At 33.4% G+C, this 16,404-nt stretch overlaps 1 protein-coding gene across 1 annotated transcript in view; it reads right to left on the bottom strand.

The window, feature by feature from the left end:
* Mgat4a (alpha-1,3-mannosyl-glycoprotein 4-beta-N-acetylglucosaminyltransferase a) overlaps positions 1 to 15,993 on the bottom strand; it is a 58,743-nt gene extending 42,750 nt beyond the window's left edge. Inside the window, exon 1 of the mRNA XM_076462932.1 lies at positions 14,894 to 15,993. Within this exon, the coding sequence (XP_076319047.1) occupies positions 14,894 to 14,987 (94 nt within the window). The 5' untranslated portion in view covers positions 14,988 to 15,993. The remainder of the gene's footprint in view (positions 1 to 14,893) is intronic.
* Positions 15,994 to 16,404: the final 411 nt, after the last annotated feature.

Below are 16,404 nucleotides of genomic sequence, written 5' to 3'. Positions count from 1 at the left end.
GCGTTACATTCCAATTAGGCTGAACTTCGTTATTGTTTACATAATATATTTTCGTATCTTCATATTCCATGCGCAGTTAACGCTAAGCGAAAAAGATCGATGTTTATGCATATATTATGCATATTTAATATGCTAATATGTGCCATATTAACCTGAATGTTTGTGCTAATGGTGATTTATGCTAAAACGTCTGTGTAGTCTTTGTTCTTTAAGTATCACTGAATCACGCACTTTCCCAGAATTGTCTGTAAAATGAAATTTCCTATCGACCTAACTCCAGTCAAAGATGTTTCGACATATTTTAAACCTAAACGTAGATATCTGTTATTGTTGAAAACTTTGATTCACGTTTGTTTGTTTTTATCCATAGTTTAATAGCTAAAGGAAGTAGTGATTATTGAAAGTGTGGACAGAAGAGGTACAAATTACATATGATATTAATATTCTGAGAATGCCAAGACCACTAATTGTTTAACCCATAATAATGATGTTAACAAAAACGAACAAACAATAACTATGTTTTAAAGGGAACCAACTAGTTTTTGCGTCTTTTAAATAAGTTACATCCAACTCTTTCTTTCAGTTGCATTAACAGTATTGGTTAAATTATCTAATATAAAAATTTGTTATATCAGCTTAATACATGGATTTAGAACTAACCTAAATCTTTTTAGCTCGCTAATCAGCACAATATATAGGCTTAGAACTAATCTAAATTGGTTTAGCTGGTCAGTTAATTTAATATGTGAATTTAAGAGTAACTTAAATATCCAATGCTGATCAAAGCTCATGAGATATCACTGGGATAGTGGCTGAAAATGTTGCTAACAACAGAAGCATCCATGTGCTATTCAGTTTTACTGATACCCTTCAAATAAAACATATGTAGACACCAGAAATATACAATATTTATATTGTAGATGTTCTCTTAGCTGCTGTTTGTGAGTATACTCGTCACTACAATTTCCAAACTAACATACAACTTTAATTTTCCACGAAATTTTACCCTATGTTCTTATTGTGTACTAGTAATACAGTAGACATTGTTCTTATTGTGTACTAGTAATACAGTAGATATTGTTCTTATTGTGTACTAGTAATACAGTAGACATTGTTCTTATTGTGTACTAGTAATACAGTAGACATTGTTCTTATTGTGTACTAGTAATACAGTAGATATTGTTCTTATTGTGTACTAGTAATACAGTAGACATTGTTCTTATTGTGTACTAGTAATACAGTAGACATTGTTCTTATTGTGTACTAGTAATACAGTAGACATTGTAGTAATACAGTAGACATTGTTCTTATTGTGTACTAGTAATACAGTAGATATTGTTCTTATTGTGTACTAGTAATACAGTAGATATTGTTCATTGTTCTAGTAATACAGTAGACATTTATTGTGTACTAGTAATACAGTAGACATTGTTCTTATTGTTACTAGTAATACAGTATTGTTCTTATTGTGTACTAGTAATACAGTAGACATTGTTCTTATTGTGTACTAGTAATACAGTAGACATTGTTCTTATTGTGTACTAGTACAGTAGTAATACAGTAGACATTGTTCTTATTGTGTACTAGTAATACAGTAGACTAGTAATTGTTCTTATTGTGTATTGTTCTTATTGTGTACTAGTAATACAGTAGATATTGTTCTTAGTAATACAGTGTGTACTAGTAATACAGTAGATATATTGTACTAGTAATACAGTTATTGTGTACTAGTAATACAGTAGATATTGTTCTTATTGTGTACTAGTAATACAGTAGATATTGTTCTTATTGTGTACTAGTAATACAGTAGATATTGTTCTAATTGCGTACTAGTAATACAGTAGATATAACAAAATTTGGCTAACAGGAGTCTCTACACTTATGTCTGCACAAGATACAAGTAAAAATAACTTTGATTTATCATACTATGAAGCGGGATATGCCAGAACCCAATACTGCATATGACGCCAAAGAACAGCCACAGGAGAGAAAAAAATAACATAACTCATACTAATTTGTACAAGAATCTGCCTCACTTCTTCCCGGGTGATGCGAGGGGACAGCTGCGCCATCTAAGCAATACTCTGGTGTAAAGAACCTTTCGACTATTTTATACTACGTGCAAAGCACCTACACAAAGACTGGAAGAAATTCACCTGAATATATGCTTAAGTAAAGACATGTTCTAGTTTGGAAGGGTTAACATCAAGTGTATATGAGTCATTACACCCACGTGATCAATGCATCCTGATGCATTAATCACCGAGTTAACGTTTAGTTCTGATCAAAGTTAAGTAAAATAACATTTCGACAACGGGCACCACATTGTTTGATTCTTTTTTCACTTATTAATTCTATTACGACTAAGGTCAAATAGATTAGAGTGGAGCATTTAGCCCTCGCCTCAACCGTAAACAGCCCTCAAATTCAGGCCTTTATTTTTGCATTTGTAAGTTTGATTACTTGTTTTTATATACAGAAAAAGGTTACTAAAGCATTTATTAAATGTCAAATAATGTCAGTTACTATACGATAAACAAAATCATTCAAATTGTGTTTCACTTTTCTTGTCAGCTAATGATTGTCGTATTCATGTCTTTTTTTTAATTATAACCAGGGGCATAAAAAAATTTGTCCGGGCCTCTCTGAACCTCTGAGAGATCCTGTCAGGAATGCTACTGAAATTACAGCAAGTTGACTCCCGCTAAATGCTATATATATAAACAAAATCACTAGCACTTAACTGGAAATGGGATACACACGTGGAATATACTTGTTGTGAAACCATGTTTCCCATCGATAGTTATTTAAAGATGGCGCATATTACACGCTGAAAAAAAATTACTTATCAACTCACTTTGAGTTTTGTAATTACCACGTAAAAAGGTTTTTGTTTGGTTTTTAATTTAGTTCACTCAAACTAAACACGCGAAATATGTAGCCCATGGCGCGAGAAATAAAACCCGAAAATCTGTGCTTTCACATAAAAGAATTGGGAATAACAACTTACAGTTTGGACGTGGACTGAGTGGTCATATTAGATCCCCCGGGTCTTGTTCAGTTGTTTGAACCGAATAAGGGGATTGACTGTTACTTTTATAATGCCACTTACTACAATTCAAGATATGTTGTACTTTACAATATATTATTCCTGGTTTGAGGAATAACATACATACCACCTCTGCATGCTGTAAATATTGAAGGCGTTTTTTAAACTTTTACGGCAAAACTAGGGCAAAAGAGAGTAAGTTCGGCAAACAAACACAAATGCTATTTATTTTATGTTATACGCATATAATTATCTCACGCCTTCCAAGTTCTGAGGTTGAAAAGACTAAATTACAGTAAATTAAAACTGATAAACTTATTAGTTAGTTTGTTTGTTTGTTTTTTTAATTTCGCACAAAGCTACTCGAGGGCTATCTGTGCTAGCCGTCCCTAATTTAGCAGTGTAAGACTAGAGGGAAGGCAGCTAGTCATCACCATCCACCGCCAACTCTTGGGCTACTCTTTTACCAACGAACAGTGGGATTGACCGTAAATTATAACGCCCCACGGCTGAAAGGGCGAGCATGTTTGGCGCGACGGGGATGCGAACTCGCGACCCTCAGATTACGAGTCGTACGCCTTAAAACGCCGTAAAACGCTTGGCCTAAACTTGTTAGTAAAACTAAAATAAATATGAAAGAAAAACTAAAATCTCACAGTACACGATCTACATATATCACAAAAGATCTAGACTATTTAGGTCGACTCTTCCAAGCAATAAACTCGTCCCTAAAATCTCTCAAACTTGCCCTCACATTCACATTCTATCCGTAACTGACCAATCACGAATAGGGTCACATGGCCGGAAGCATCTCTGTTCCATACAACAGTCTTAAAGTAGTCCAACATACAAACGGTTAAGTAGAACACAAAACAATTATCTCATGAAACAGAAGAAAAGAAACATTTATATACTTCTATTTTAAGGATTTACTCAATCTGACAGTAAATGCAGGACGACCTTACTATATCGTAACCCTTTACGTATTAAAATAACACTGCAACATTTATTTAATTATTTTACACTCACTAAAAGTCGAAATGTTTTTCAACAGTTTCTCATAACCGCCAAAACTGTCAACAGTGTGTTAACATTTTTTGCATGACCAAAACAAAATCAACTGTTTTTATAGATATGGAGGGGTAGTAAAATATACAATTTTTCAATTATTTATTGATAGAATTAATTGTACTTAAAAAAAAAGTGTTAGAGGTATCAAAATGCCACATGTCAATAGCTATTTTGCCACATATGGCGAGTAGCGACCGTGGTTTTTAGGTAATTATCAAGAACCATAACTCACTGAAATCATTCCTTCGTTTTAAACCGGCTGTGCCTAATTAAGTGATTGGAATGCCGGATGTGCATCTGAAGATCCAATGTTCCAGTTTCGTTGCCTTAAAATCGCGTTCCACCCTTTGTAGTCATGGGTGCACAATAATAGTGATGGTTAAATTCCAGTACTTAATTAGAAGAAATTATTGGTGGTATAAAATGTTGACTATTGGCCTTCCCTCTCGCCTATCAGTTAAGATTAGGCATAGATAGCTTTGCGAAAGTTCGAATAAATATATGCCTTTATATATTTTTTTTTTCAAAATGATTTACGTTAATTATGGCATACCCTTTGACATGTAGACTGTTTACAGCAAAGTATAGCAATATAAAGACAGTAATTTATGACTAAAGGATTATGTTGATTCAAGCAGATATACCAAAGATCATGCGTGACAGTGTACGTTAGTGACAGAAACTATCGGACAGTTTAGGGACAACCACCCGTTACCGACTATCGTGTAGTTTATGTATGGACTGGGGCTGATATCACGTAGTATACAAATACTTAGAACCCATAAACCAAACTACGGTTGAGATATACAGTATTGACGAGTCTTTCGCAAATATCAAGGTCACCAGATCGGCTAAGATACGACAGATAATAGCCGTAGTCTCGACATTATATATCATCAACTTTCCTTAACAACTGTTATAGTGTGGACCACATTAAGCTGTAATGCTTAACAATTTTATTTAAGCCACCTACAAATGAAATTCTTACAAATATAGCCGTTGAAGGACCTTTAGAACCACGACCAAGAATATAATTAATTTTTTATTTAAATAAAAGAACAAATAGTGCTGGTCCATTTTAATTAATTGAGCCTTGTCTATCCTCGCTTGTATATACAAACTGATGAGCTGTGGCGCCGATGCATTAGATCCGCGCGTGACGTATTCATTACATTATATCTGCACTCTGAGAATGGAGGAAAAATAAAGTTCTCCGTGTCGGGAAACGGACGCGAAACCAGAAATTCGTGACCTCTATTGCAAATATACAGGCACAGAGAATAAAAATTTAGCGAAGTTGGGGATTGCACACTGCATAATAAAAAGGGGTTTTCCAGTATCATATAAGCAAAAGTTCCATTATGCTAATCTAGAAAATAAAGACTATCCTTATAATAGGACATAATGCTTGGTAATCATAACCCTTATTACCCCGACGTAACACAGTCTTCACTTTGCACACAACTTCTCTATGAAACCAATACATATGATTATAGAATTTAAACAAGCCATAGTTTAATCCTCTTTTTCACAACTAAAACTATTATCTACACGGTTTATAACATTGTGTAAACAAGCTTCAGTTTAGTCCTTCTTTCCCAACTAAAACTATTATCTACACGGTTTACAACATTGTGTAAACAAGCTTCACTTTAGTCCTCCTTTCCCAATTAAAACTATTATCTACATGGTTTATAACATTGTGTAAACAAGCTTCACTTTAGTCCTCCTTTCCCAACTAAAACTATTATCTACATGGTTTATAACATTGTGTAAACAAGGTTCAGTTTAGTCCTCCTTTCCCAAGTGAAACTATTATCTACATGGTTTATAACATTGTGTAAACAAGCTTCAGTTTAGTCCTCATTTCCCAAGTGAAACTATTATCTACACGGTTTATAACATTATGTAAACAAGCTTCAGTTTAGTCCTCCTTTCCCAAGTGAAACTATTATCTACACGGTTTATAACATTATGTAAACAAGCTTCAGTTTAGTCCTCCTTTCCCAACTAAAACTATTATCTACATGGTTTATAACATTGTGTAAACAAGCTTCAGTTTAGTCCTCATTTCCCAAGTGAAACTATTATCTACACGGTTTATAACATTATGTAAACAAGCTTCAGTTTAGTCCTCCTTTCCCAAGTGAAACTATTATCTACACGGTTTATAACATTGTGTAAATAAACTTCAGTTTAGTCCTCCTTTCCCAACTAAAACTATTATCTACATGGTTTATAACATTGTGTAAACAAGCTTCAGTTTAGTCCTCCTTTCCCAACTAAAACTATTATCTACATGGTTTATAACATTGTGTAAACAAGCTTCAGTTTAGTCCTCCTTTCCCAACTAAAACTATTATCTACACGGTTTATAACATTGTGTAAACAAGCTTCAGTTTAGTCCTCATTTCCCAAGTGAAACTATTATCTACACGGTTTATAACATTATGTAAACAAGCTTCAGTTTAGTCCTCCTTTCCCAAGTGAAACTATTATCTACATGGTTTATAGCATTGTGTAAACAAGCTTCAGTTTAATCCTCCTTTCCCAACTGAAACTATTATCTACATGGTTTATAACATTGTGTAAACAAGCTTCAGTTTAGTCCTCCTTTCCCAACTGAAACTATTATCTACACGGTTTATAACATTGTGTAAACAAGCTTCACTTTAGTCCTCCTTTCCCAACTAAAACTATTATCTACATGGTTTATAACATTGTGTAAACAAGCTTCACTTTAGTCCTCCTTTCCCAACTAAAACTATTATCTACATGGTTTATAACATTATGTAAACAAGCTTCAGTTTAGTCCTCCTTTCCCAACTAAAACTATTATCTACATTGTTTATAACATTGTGTAAACAAGCTTCAGTTTAGTCCTCCTTTCCCAACTAAAACTATTATCTACACGGTTTATAACATTGTGTAAACAAGCTTCACTTTAGTCCTCCTTTCCCAACTAAAACTATTATCTACACGGTTTATAACATTGTGTAAACAAGCTTCAGTTTAGTCCTCCTTTCCCAACTAAAACTATTATCTACATGGTTTATAACATTGTGTAAACAAGCTTCAGTTTAGTCCTCCTTTCCCAACTAAAACTATTATCTACATGGTTTATAACATTGTGTAAACAAGCTTCAGTTTAGTCCTCATTTCCCAAGTGAAACTATTATCTACACGGTTTATAACATTATGTAAACAAGCTTCAGTTTAGTCCTCCTTTCCCAACTAAAACTATTATCTACACGGTTTATAACATTGTGTAAACAAGCTTCAGTTTAGTCCTCCTTTCCCAAGTGAAACTATTATCTACACGGTTTATAACATTGTGTAAACAAGCTTCAGTTTAGTCCTCCTTTCCCAACTAAAACTATTATCTACATGGTTTATAACATTGTGTAAACAAGCTTCAGTTTAATCCTCCTTTCCCAACTGAAACTATTATCTACATGGTTTATAACATTGTGTAAACAAGCTTCAGTTTAGTCCTCCTTTCCCAACTGAAACTATTATCTACACGGTTTATAACATTGTGTAAACAAGCTTCACTTTAGTCCTCCTTTCCCAACTAAAACTATTATCTACATGGTTTATAACATTGTGTAAACAAGCTTCACTTTAGTCCTCCTTTCCCAACTAAAACTATTATCTACATGGTTTATAACATTGTGTAAACAAGCTTCAGTTTAGTCCTCCTTTCCCAAGTGAAACTATTATCTACATGGTTTATAGCATTGTGTAAACAAGCTTCAGTTTAATCCTCCTTTCCCAACTGAAACTATTATCTACATGGTTTATAACATTGTGTAAACAAGCTTCAGTTTAGTCCTCCTTTCCCAACTGAAACTATTATCTACATGGTTTATAACATTGTGTAAACAAGCTTCAGTTTAGTCCTCCTTTCCCAACTGAAACTATTATCTACATGGTTTATAACATTGTGTAAACAAGCTTCACTTTAGTCCTCCTTTCCCAACTAAAACTATTATCTACATGGTTTATAACATTGTGTAAACAAGCTTCACTTTAGTCCTCCTTTCCCAACTAAAACTATTATCTACATTGTTTATAACGTTGTGTAAACAAGCTTCAGTTTAGTCCTCCTTTCCCAACTAAAACTATTATCTACATGGTTTATAACATTGTGTAAACAAGCTTCACTTTAGTCCTCCTTTCCCAACTAAAACTATTATCTACACGGTTTATAACATTGTGTAAACAAGCTTCACTTTATTCTATCTTTCCAACTAAAAATAATACTTCCAAAGATTTGTTTTCATTTTTCCCATATCATGCTACTATCATTGTTACCTAGAATATTTCAAACAGTAAAGCAGTTAATGTGTTTCCTTCTTCTCCGTCCAAACTTCAAATATTATTCATAATCATCCACGACAGTTCTCAGATAACTTTGTAATTTCTTTCTATTTCTTTTATTTTAGTGGTAAAATCTAAATCTAACACATTAGTGTCTGTGTGTATTCTGCAAAATATTTAGCAAGATAAAATTATGTTATGTATTCACTGAAAGAAGGTAAAACACCTAAAGCAAAAAGCAAAAGAAAAATACAGAACAATCTTCAAATTTTCATTGACCTCCACAAATGTATTATTTTAAGAATTGATCTTTGGTTAATCTTATTCATTGTAAGTTTGTTATTGTATTCTTAATAATATGATGGGGGAAGTTTCCCCCTAAACTCAATATTCCCCTTTAAATTTTTGAAAAATTTGAAGGTTCTGTTTCTAGATGATAATTTCTTAGTACTGTAATATTTCAGACATATTCATAAACACATCTTGGGAAATGCAACAACTCCACATGCAAAAACAGACTGTGAATCAAGCACTTGAATGTCAAACATCACATGAGGCATCAAAAAAATCCCCCTCTGAGAAAACATTCTGAAAGAAACCTTCAACAACATATATTATTTAAAGATAAATTTTGAAACATTTACTTTGACAAACATTTTAAGGAGATGTGCTTTTACCTAACAAGCAAAGATTTATTAATATGAAGACTTCATCTACTATCCATTTTACTTCACCATATAGTAACATAAATAAAGTACATGTTCAAGTGTGTATATATGATTTTTACTTTTAACCAAACTTCTTATAAAAGTAAGTTTAAAAACATTTTTAGTTAAACACTAATTTTTTGATGAAACTGAATGTTGCTAGATAAATATTTTAGTTTACAGATGTATGAAAGTATATAATACAAAAACATGCAGAGTGACAGTGGTTGGGTGACACAGTGTACCAGTATTCTGATAATGTAAAGCCATGTCTTGAGTACATAAGAAAGATCAAATTAAGACTGTGTCGTCTTTCTACCAACAAACCAAAATAGATAACATAAAATAGTTTCACAAACAGCACATATCATGTTAGTGGACAAAATATTACCCTAACTTATAGCTCTAACAGAGAAATGATATATTATAGATTGGGCCAAAGCTTTTAAAAGCTTAAACAACTATTCCAAATATTCAAGTCTGAACTTCCAGTCTTCTCAGCCCTTATAATAATTTTAATTTTAAAAAGAAAGAAGTTGATAATTTTAAACTTCTCTTTTGAACTAAAGTTAATCCAAACAACAAATCTAAGCCATTTCATACTATTATACTTTACAGTTTAAGCTGTTTTAATTTTTATTCACAGGTGGGATATTCTGGAACTCACTGTTAGAGACATTGCTCTGTTTTGATTTACAATAATGAAGGGATGGCCAGTAAATTACTTAAGTCTCCTAACAATAAAAAAGTTTAGGGTGTTACTGACTCGGACGGTTGAAGTGTTTCTTTACAAAAGGATTCATGTTATTTAGAAAGTAGGGCAAATACACATTAGAGGGCTTTTAATAATACTAAATGGAAGATATTGCATGTGAATTATCATAAATTAAACTATAATTTAGATGGGATTAACCTTAACAGTGTAACAAAAGAAAATGTTCTTGGGGTAATGGTTGATCAGTTTCTTAAGCCATCCAAGTAGTGTAAGGATGTTAGTGGTACGACAAATAACATTTTGGATTGTATCTACAGAAATATTGAATACAAGTCAAAAGAGGCAAAAATTTAACTGAATTGTTCACTGGTAAGGGCACATTTGGAGTATTGTGTTGAATTTTGGGCTCCTTACTTTAGAAAGGACATTGAATTATTGGAAAGAGATCAGGGAAAAGCTACTACGATGATACCAGAAATTGAAAGATTGTCACAAGAGATCAGGTTAAGTTCTGTGAACTGGTTTCAACTTACAAAAGGAAAGCATGAGGGGATCAGATTGGGATGCTCGAGATGGTTAAGGTATTGATGCATCATTTTTTTTCATACTTAATGGTGAGAATGGTAGGACTAGAATACATAAATATAAATTTTGGCAGGATAATAGTCATACTCTGCTAAAAAAAATTGTATTTTTCTAACACAGAGGTTGATCTTTGGAAAGGGTTTTCTTCAGATGTGGTGGATGGGTTAAAGATAAGAGTTTAAAGAGGAAGAATGAGAAATATTTGAATGATAACAAGAGGTTTCGGAATTAAGTTTCTGAGGATGGAACAATCTAAATAGACCAACTGGTCACTTGTGTTCCTTAAGTTTTATGTAATGCTATGTTTCACCAGAGGGAGAATTTCTACTTAACATAATGAGCACATCAGTTAATAACTAAAACCTTATTGATAAATTAAGTAACAATATCACTTACACAAAATGTAAGTTAGGCTAAAGTATGATTAACTTGGGAATCTTCCACAGTAGTTGTCTAATTATTCAATTTGCCAGTTTGATACTGTTAGGTAGTTTTCCAGTTTGGTTTAATAAAACTTGAGGTTGCATTAGAATGAAGTATCAGAGACATGAGAAAGTTATGTAATGTACACAATTGTTGTCTTAGTACCTACATGAACTTAGCCAACTTGAACTAGTAATCAAAGAAATGCTTTCTTTATTATCAAATACACTAAACTTTGCATTTTTCTTTTTATTAAATAACCCAAAAAGTACATGCACAATAACAGAAATTATCAAAATTTCCCCAAATCATTGAAACAAATAAATAACAAATGTATGGGATATCTTCATTGAAAAAGACAATACTCACTAAATAAAAACAACAAAAAATATTTCATGTAAGAAAATATTTTTCTTTTAGCTGGAGTACCATGCCCTAGATGGAAGTTGTATAAATCCATAATTAATGATGAGTTATCTTAGGACATGAAAAGCTGTTTCCCTTACATATAGTTCTAAAATATGCAAAATACAAAATTTGGAACCATAGCTTTGCTAGTACCTTCACATGGACCCAACAAACATTCATGCCAAACATGAAGATCCATCAAAAGGGGTAAAGTAGGGGTAAAAAAAAAAAGCAAAAATACCCATAAAAACTAAAAATGTGTACATATCTTCCCATGGACCTAATGAGCTTGCACACCAAATTTAGTAAAGATCCATCAATAGGATGGAAGTGATGGTAAAAAAAATGCCAATAAAAGCCACAAATTGCAAATCTGATAATTCGTATTAGCTTCACGTGAACCTAATGAACTTACATACCAACTCTGATGAAGATCAATCCACACCCTGTAAAGTAGTTACATGGATATAGAGAAAACAGATAGAACTAGTATATTCATAAAGATAAATAAGTTACTTTCTTATTGAAATTTAGGATTTCTTTTTCATGACCTGTGGCAACAGGTTTAAATAAGTTACTAATGATATTAATTAAAAATTAAAAGAGCTGTTATTTACAAAGTATTATATATACATGTACAGTTCTTGTTTTAAAAACATAATTTAACAGAAACCTTCTATTAAACTAGAATTTTCTTAGTTTCAAAATTTTTGAAAATTAATCATTAAAGCCCTCATCATACAATCAGATATACCCAGTTCATTTAGCCATATCCCCGCTAACCAGGCAAACAGATCAAACCTGTTCATTTAGCCATATCCCCGCTAACCAGACAAACAGATCAAACCTGTTCATTCAGACCTATCTCCGCCAACCAGACAAACAGATCAAACCTGTTCATTCAGACCTATCTCCGCCAACCAGACAAACAGATCAAACCTGTTCATTCAGACCTATCTCCGCCAACCAGACAAACAGATCAAACCTGTTCATTCAGACCTATCTCCGCCAACCAGACAAACAGATCAAACCTGTTCATTCAGACCTATCTCCGCTAACCAGACAAACAGATCAAACCTGTTCATTCAGACTTATCTCCGCTAACCAGACAAACAGATCAAACCTGTTCATTCAGACCTATCTCCCCTAACCAGACAAACAGATCAAACCTGTTCATTCAGACCTATCTCCACTAACCAGGCAAACAGATCAAACCTGTTCATTCAGACCTATCTCCACTAACCAGGCAAACAGATCAAACCTGTTCATTCAGACCTATCTCCACTAACCAGGCAAACAGATCAAACCTGTTCATTTAGCCATATCCCCACTAACCAGACAAACAGATCAAACCTGTTCATTCAGACCTATCTCCGCTAACCAGACAAACAGATCAAACCTGTTCATTCAGACTTATCTCTGCTAACCAGACAAACAGATCAAACCTGTTCATTCAGACCTATCTCCACTAACCAGGCAAACAGATCAAACCTGTTCATTCAGACCTATCTCCACTAACCAGGCAAACAGATCAAACCTGTTCATTCAGACCTATCTCCACTAACCAGGCAAACAGATCAAACCTGTTCATTCAGACCTATCTCCACTAACCAGGCAAACAGATCAAACCTGTTCATTCAGACCTATCTCCACTAACCAGGCAAACAGATCAAACCTGTTCATTTAAGACCTATCTCCACTAACCAGGCAAACAGATCAAACCTGTTCATTCAGACCTATCTCCACTAACCAGGCAAACAGATCAAACCTGTTCATTCAGACCTATCTCCACTAACCAGGCAAACAGATCAAACCTGTTCATTCAGACCTATCTCTGCCAACCAGACAAACAGATCAAACCTGTTCATTCAGACCTATCTCCGCCAACCAGACAAACAGATCAAACCTGTTCATTCAGACCTATCTCCGCTAACCAGGCAAACAGATCAAACCTGTTCATTAAGACCTATCTCCACTAACCAGGCAAACAGATCAAACCTGTTCATTCAGACCTATCTCCACTAACCAGGCAAACAGATCAAACCTGTTCATTCAGACCTATCTCCACTAACCAGGCAAACAGATCAAACCTGTTCATTCAGACCTATCTCCACTAACCAGGCAAACAGATCAAACCTGTTCATTCAGACCTATCTCCACTAACCAGGCAAACAGATCAAACCTGTTCATTCAGACCTATCTCCGCCAACCAGACAAACAGATCAAACCTGTTCATTCAGACCTATCTCCGCTAACCAGACAAACAGATCAAACCTGTTCATTCAGACCTATCTCCGCTAACCAGACAAACAGATCAAACCTGTTCATTCAGACCTATCTCCGCTAACCAGACAAACAGATCAAACCTGTTCATTCAGACCTATCTCCGCTAACCAGACAAACAGATCAAACCTGTTCATTCAGACCTATCTCTGCTAACCAGACAAACAGATCAAACCTGTTCATTCAGACCTATCTCCGTTAACCAGACAAACAGATCAAACCTGTTCATTCAGACCTATCTCCGTTAACCAGACAAACAGATCAAACCTGTTCATTCAGACCTATCTCCGCTAACCAGACAAACAGATCAAACCTGTTCATTCAGACCTATCTCCACTAACCAGACAAACAGATCAAACCTGTTCATTCAGACCTATCTCCACTAACCAGACAAACAGATCAAACCTGTTCATTAAGACCTATCTCCACTAACCAGACAAACAGATCAAACCTGTTCATTCAGACCTATCTCCACTAACCAGACAAACAGATCAAACCTGTTCATTCAGACCTATCTCCACTAACCAGACAAACAGATCAAACCTGTTCATTCAGACATATCTCCACTAACCAGACAAACAGATCAAACCTGTTCATTCAGACCTATCTCCACTAACCAGACAAACAGATCAAACCTGTTCATTCAGACCTATCTCCACTAACCAGACAAACAGATCAAACCTGTTCATTCAGACATCACCACAAATCTGTAGCATGTTCAGCTTATAGAACAACTTAGTAAGTGGTGAATCATAAATGATTGTAAACAAAACTTGAACACATTTTGTTTTAGTAATTGGCATTATTAGGATGAAAATGGAATCATAAAGGATGCAGAAACTTAAAAATATAAAACTATAATGAAAACTGTAATGACATAGTACCTGTAACAGTGGGTCAAAATACTTGTTAATTAAATATCAAATCTACTCCTTGTATTGAGCCCTTCATTATAACATTATAAATGTAATAAAATACATACTAAACTGATGACCTACCCTATGAGTCAAAACCATTAATCAAATATTAAAACTTATTCCTAATACACATGAGTTTATTGCTTTTCATTTAACTTTTAAGAGTTAATAAATTAAGACATATTTACAGTACTTCTTGGCATAGAAAGAATTATTAATTTCATTTTTTGTAACGCAAAATAGTATTTTTATTGAACTAATGTTGGATATGATACAAAAACAAACGTTTGAATTTAAAAGTAAGATGTATAGAGTATAATTCATATCTTTTTGTAATACCAACACATTCATATATTTAAAAATGTTATAAATACAAAATCTGAGCCTTAAACTTTGAAGTAACTTCACTCACCTGGTCCACTCCAGAGAATAAACATTGTGAAAAATGGAGCTGTCACAAGCACAACCACAGTATAAAAAGCCAATGCTGGACGTCTGATGAACATTTTTTTTTGTCTTTTTTTAATTTTAGTTGTTTGTAAACTTCAGTTATCAATACCCACGATATTTAGTGCTTAGTAAATTTAACAATTTTCTTGTTTAGTTTTAATTAACTCAGGTTACATAACCTGTATTTAACACGTATAAAAATTAAATTTCAACAAGTCAACGTAGTTTAGAAACAAGATGCAACTAATTAAAACTCCTGTTTACTAAGAATCATTCAATAATTAATGTTCACATTGACTTTTATATTTACACATTGACTACTCCACAAGTCATTACCGGCAACATCTACAATCCCTTAGTTCACAAGTTAGCCGAAGACAAAAGTCCAATTATTATTTTTCACAAGTTACAAATCAGGTCTGCCTCGTCGTGACATGTTCATTGAAGTTCAAATCTCATTTTTCGAATTTAAACTGCTAAGTCACCAAATTACAAACATTCGAACTTTCGTAGAGAAGAGTAGGTTGGCTAAACATATCAAGTCTTCAACGAAAGTATGAGAATAATATAAATAAATATTTTTGTTTTTCAAATTAAGCTTACGTCAAGTTTACAAATTTTCGCTGCAACCAGTTCAGTTCCGTGAGCAATAAACAATAAAGTCGTTATGAAATCCTTATTACCATTTAACTCACAATCGGTTACTTGGACTTGTCTAAACTTCCACAATAAAATAATCGAAAGATACTACGGCACCAGTTTGTCGGATTATAACTACAGGCTGGTATTACAAATATAGTGATGGTATAAGTTAAACTTTACTATAAGAGGTCTAAGTCGATTCTACGACGACTGTAGCGAGATGTATCAAATCTTACGTAGCAAAAAACTGGATTTTATATTTCTGATAATAAATTGGCAAGAAGCTAGAAACTATCACAAAAATACAACAAACGTTTTCTTCTCAATTACAATATCGAATATTACTGTGACTATTTGTACACTGTATACACACATATCTGACCTGTATTATTAAGTCGATAGTTGTCGGTAGAGGGCAATACAAAATTATAAACCAATTAAAGCTTCCGACTAAACAAATATAATTAAAATTGTAAATTTGAATTATACAACTTGAATATATGAAAATTACCAAAAAAAGCAAGTAGGGTTATCAAAACGCTAATCAAGACAAAAGTCACTGTAAAACAAACTACCACTAATAACAAGTCGAATTTAAGCATAAAACAATTCATAGTTTTATTTTTCTTCATCGTTTAGTTCAATGGTAAATTTATGGATTTATAACGCTAAAACCAGTAGCTCAGTTCTTCACAATAGAAACAACAAATAGTCCAATGCATCTTTATTCTAAATATACAAACAAACAGCTTTTTAGTTATCGATTACACAGTGCTGAAAGTGAAAAAAGCAACCTGATAGTAATAACTACGAAATTGAAAAGAAAAAATC

Source organism: Tachypleus tridentatus, chromosome 10 (genome assembly GCF_004210375.1).
Source record: "Tachypleus tridentatus isolate NWPU-2018 chromosome 10, ASM421037v1, whole genome shotgun sequence".
Lineage (NCBI taxonomy): Eukaryota > Metazoa > Arthropoda > Merostomata > Xiphosura > Limulidae > Tachypleus > Tachypleus tridentatus.
The sequence above is the reverse complement of the archived record's forward strand: the minus strand, read 5'-3'. Positions and strand labels throughout refer to the sequence as shown.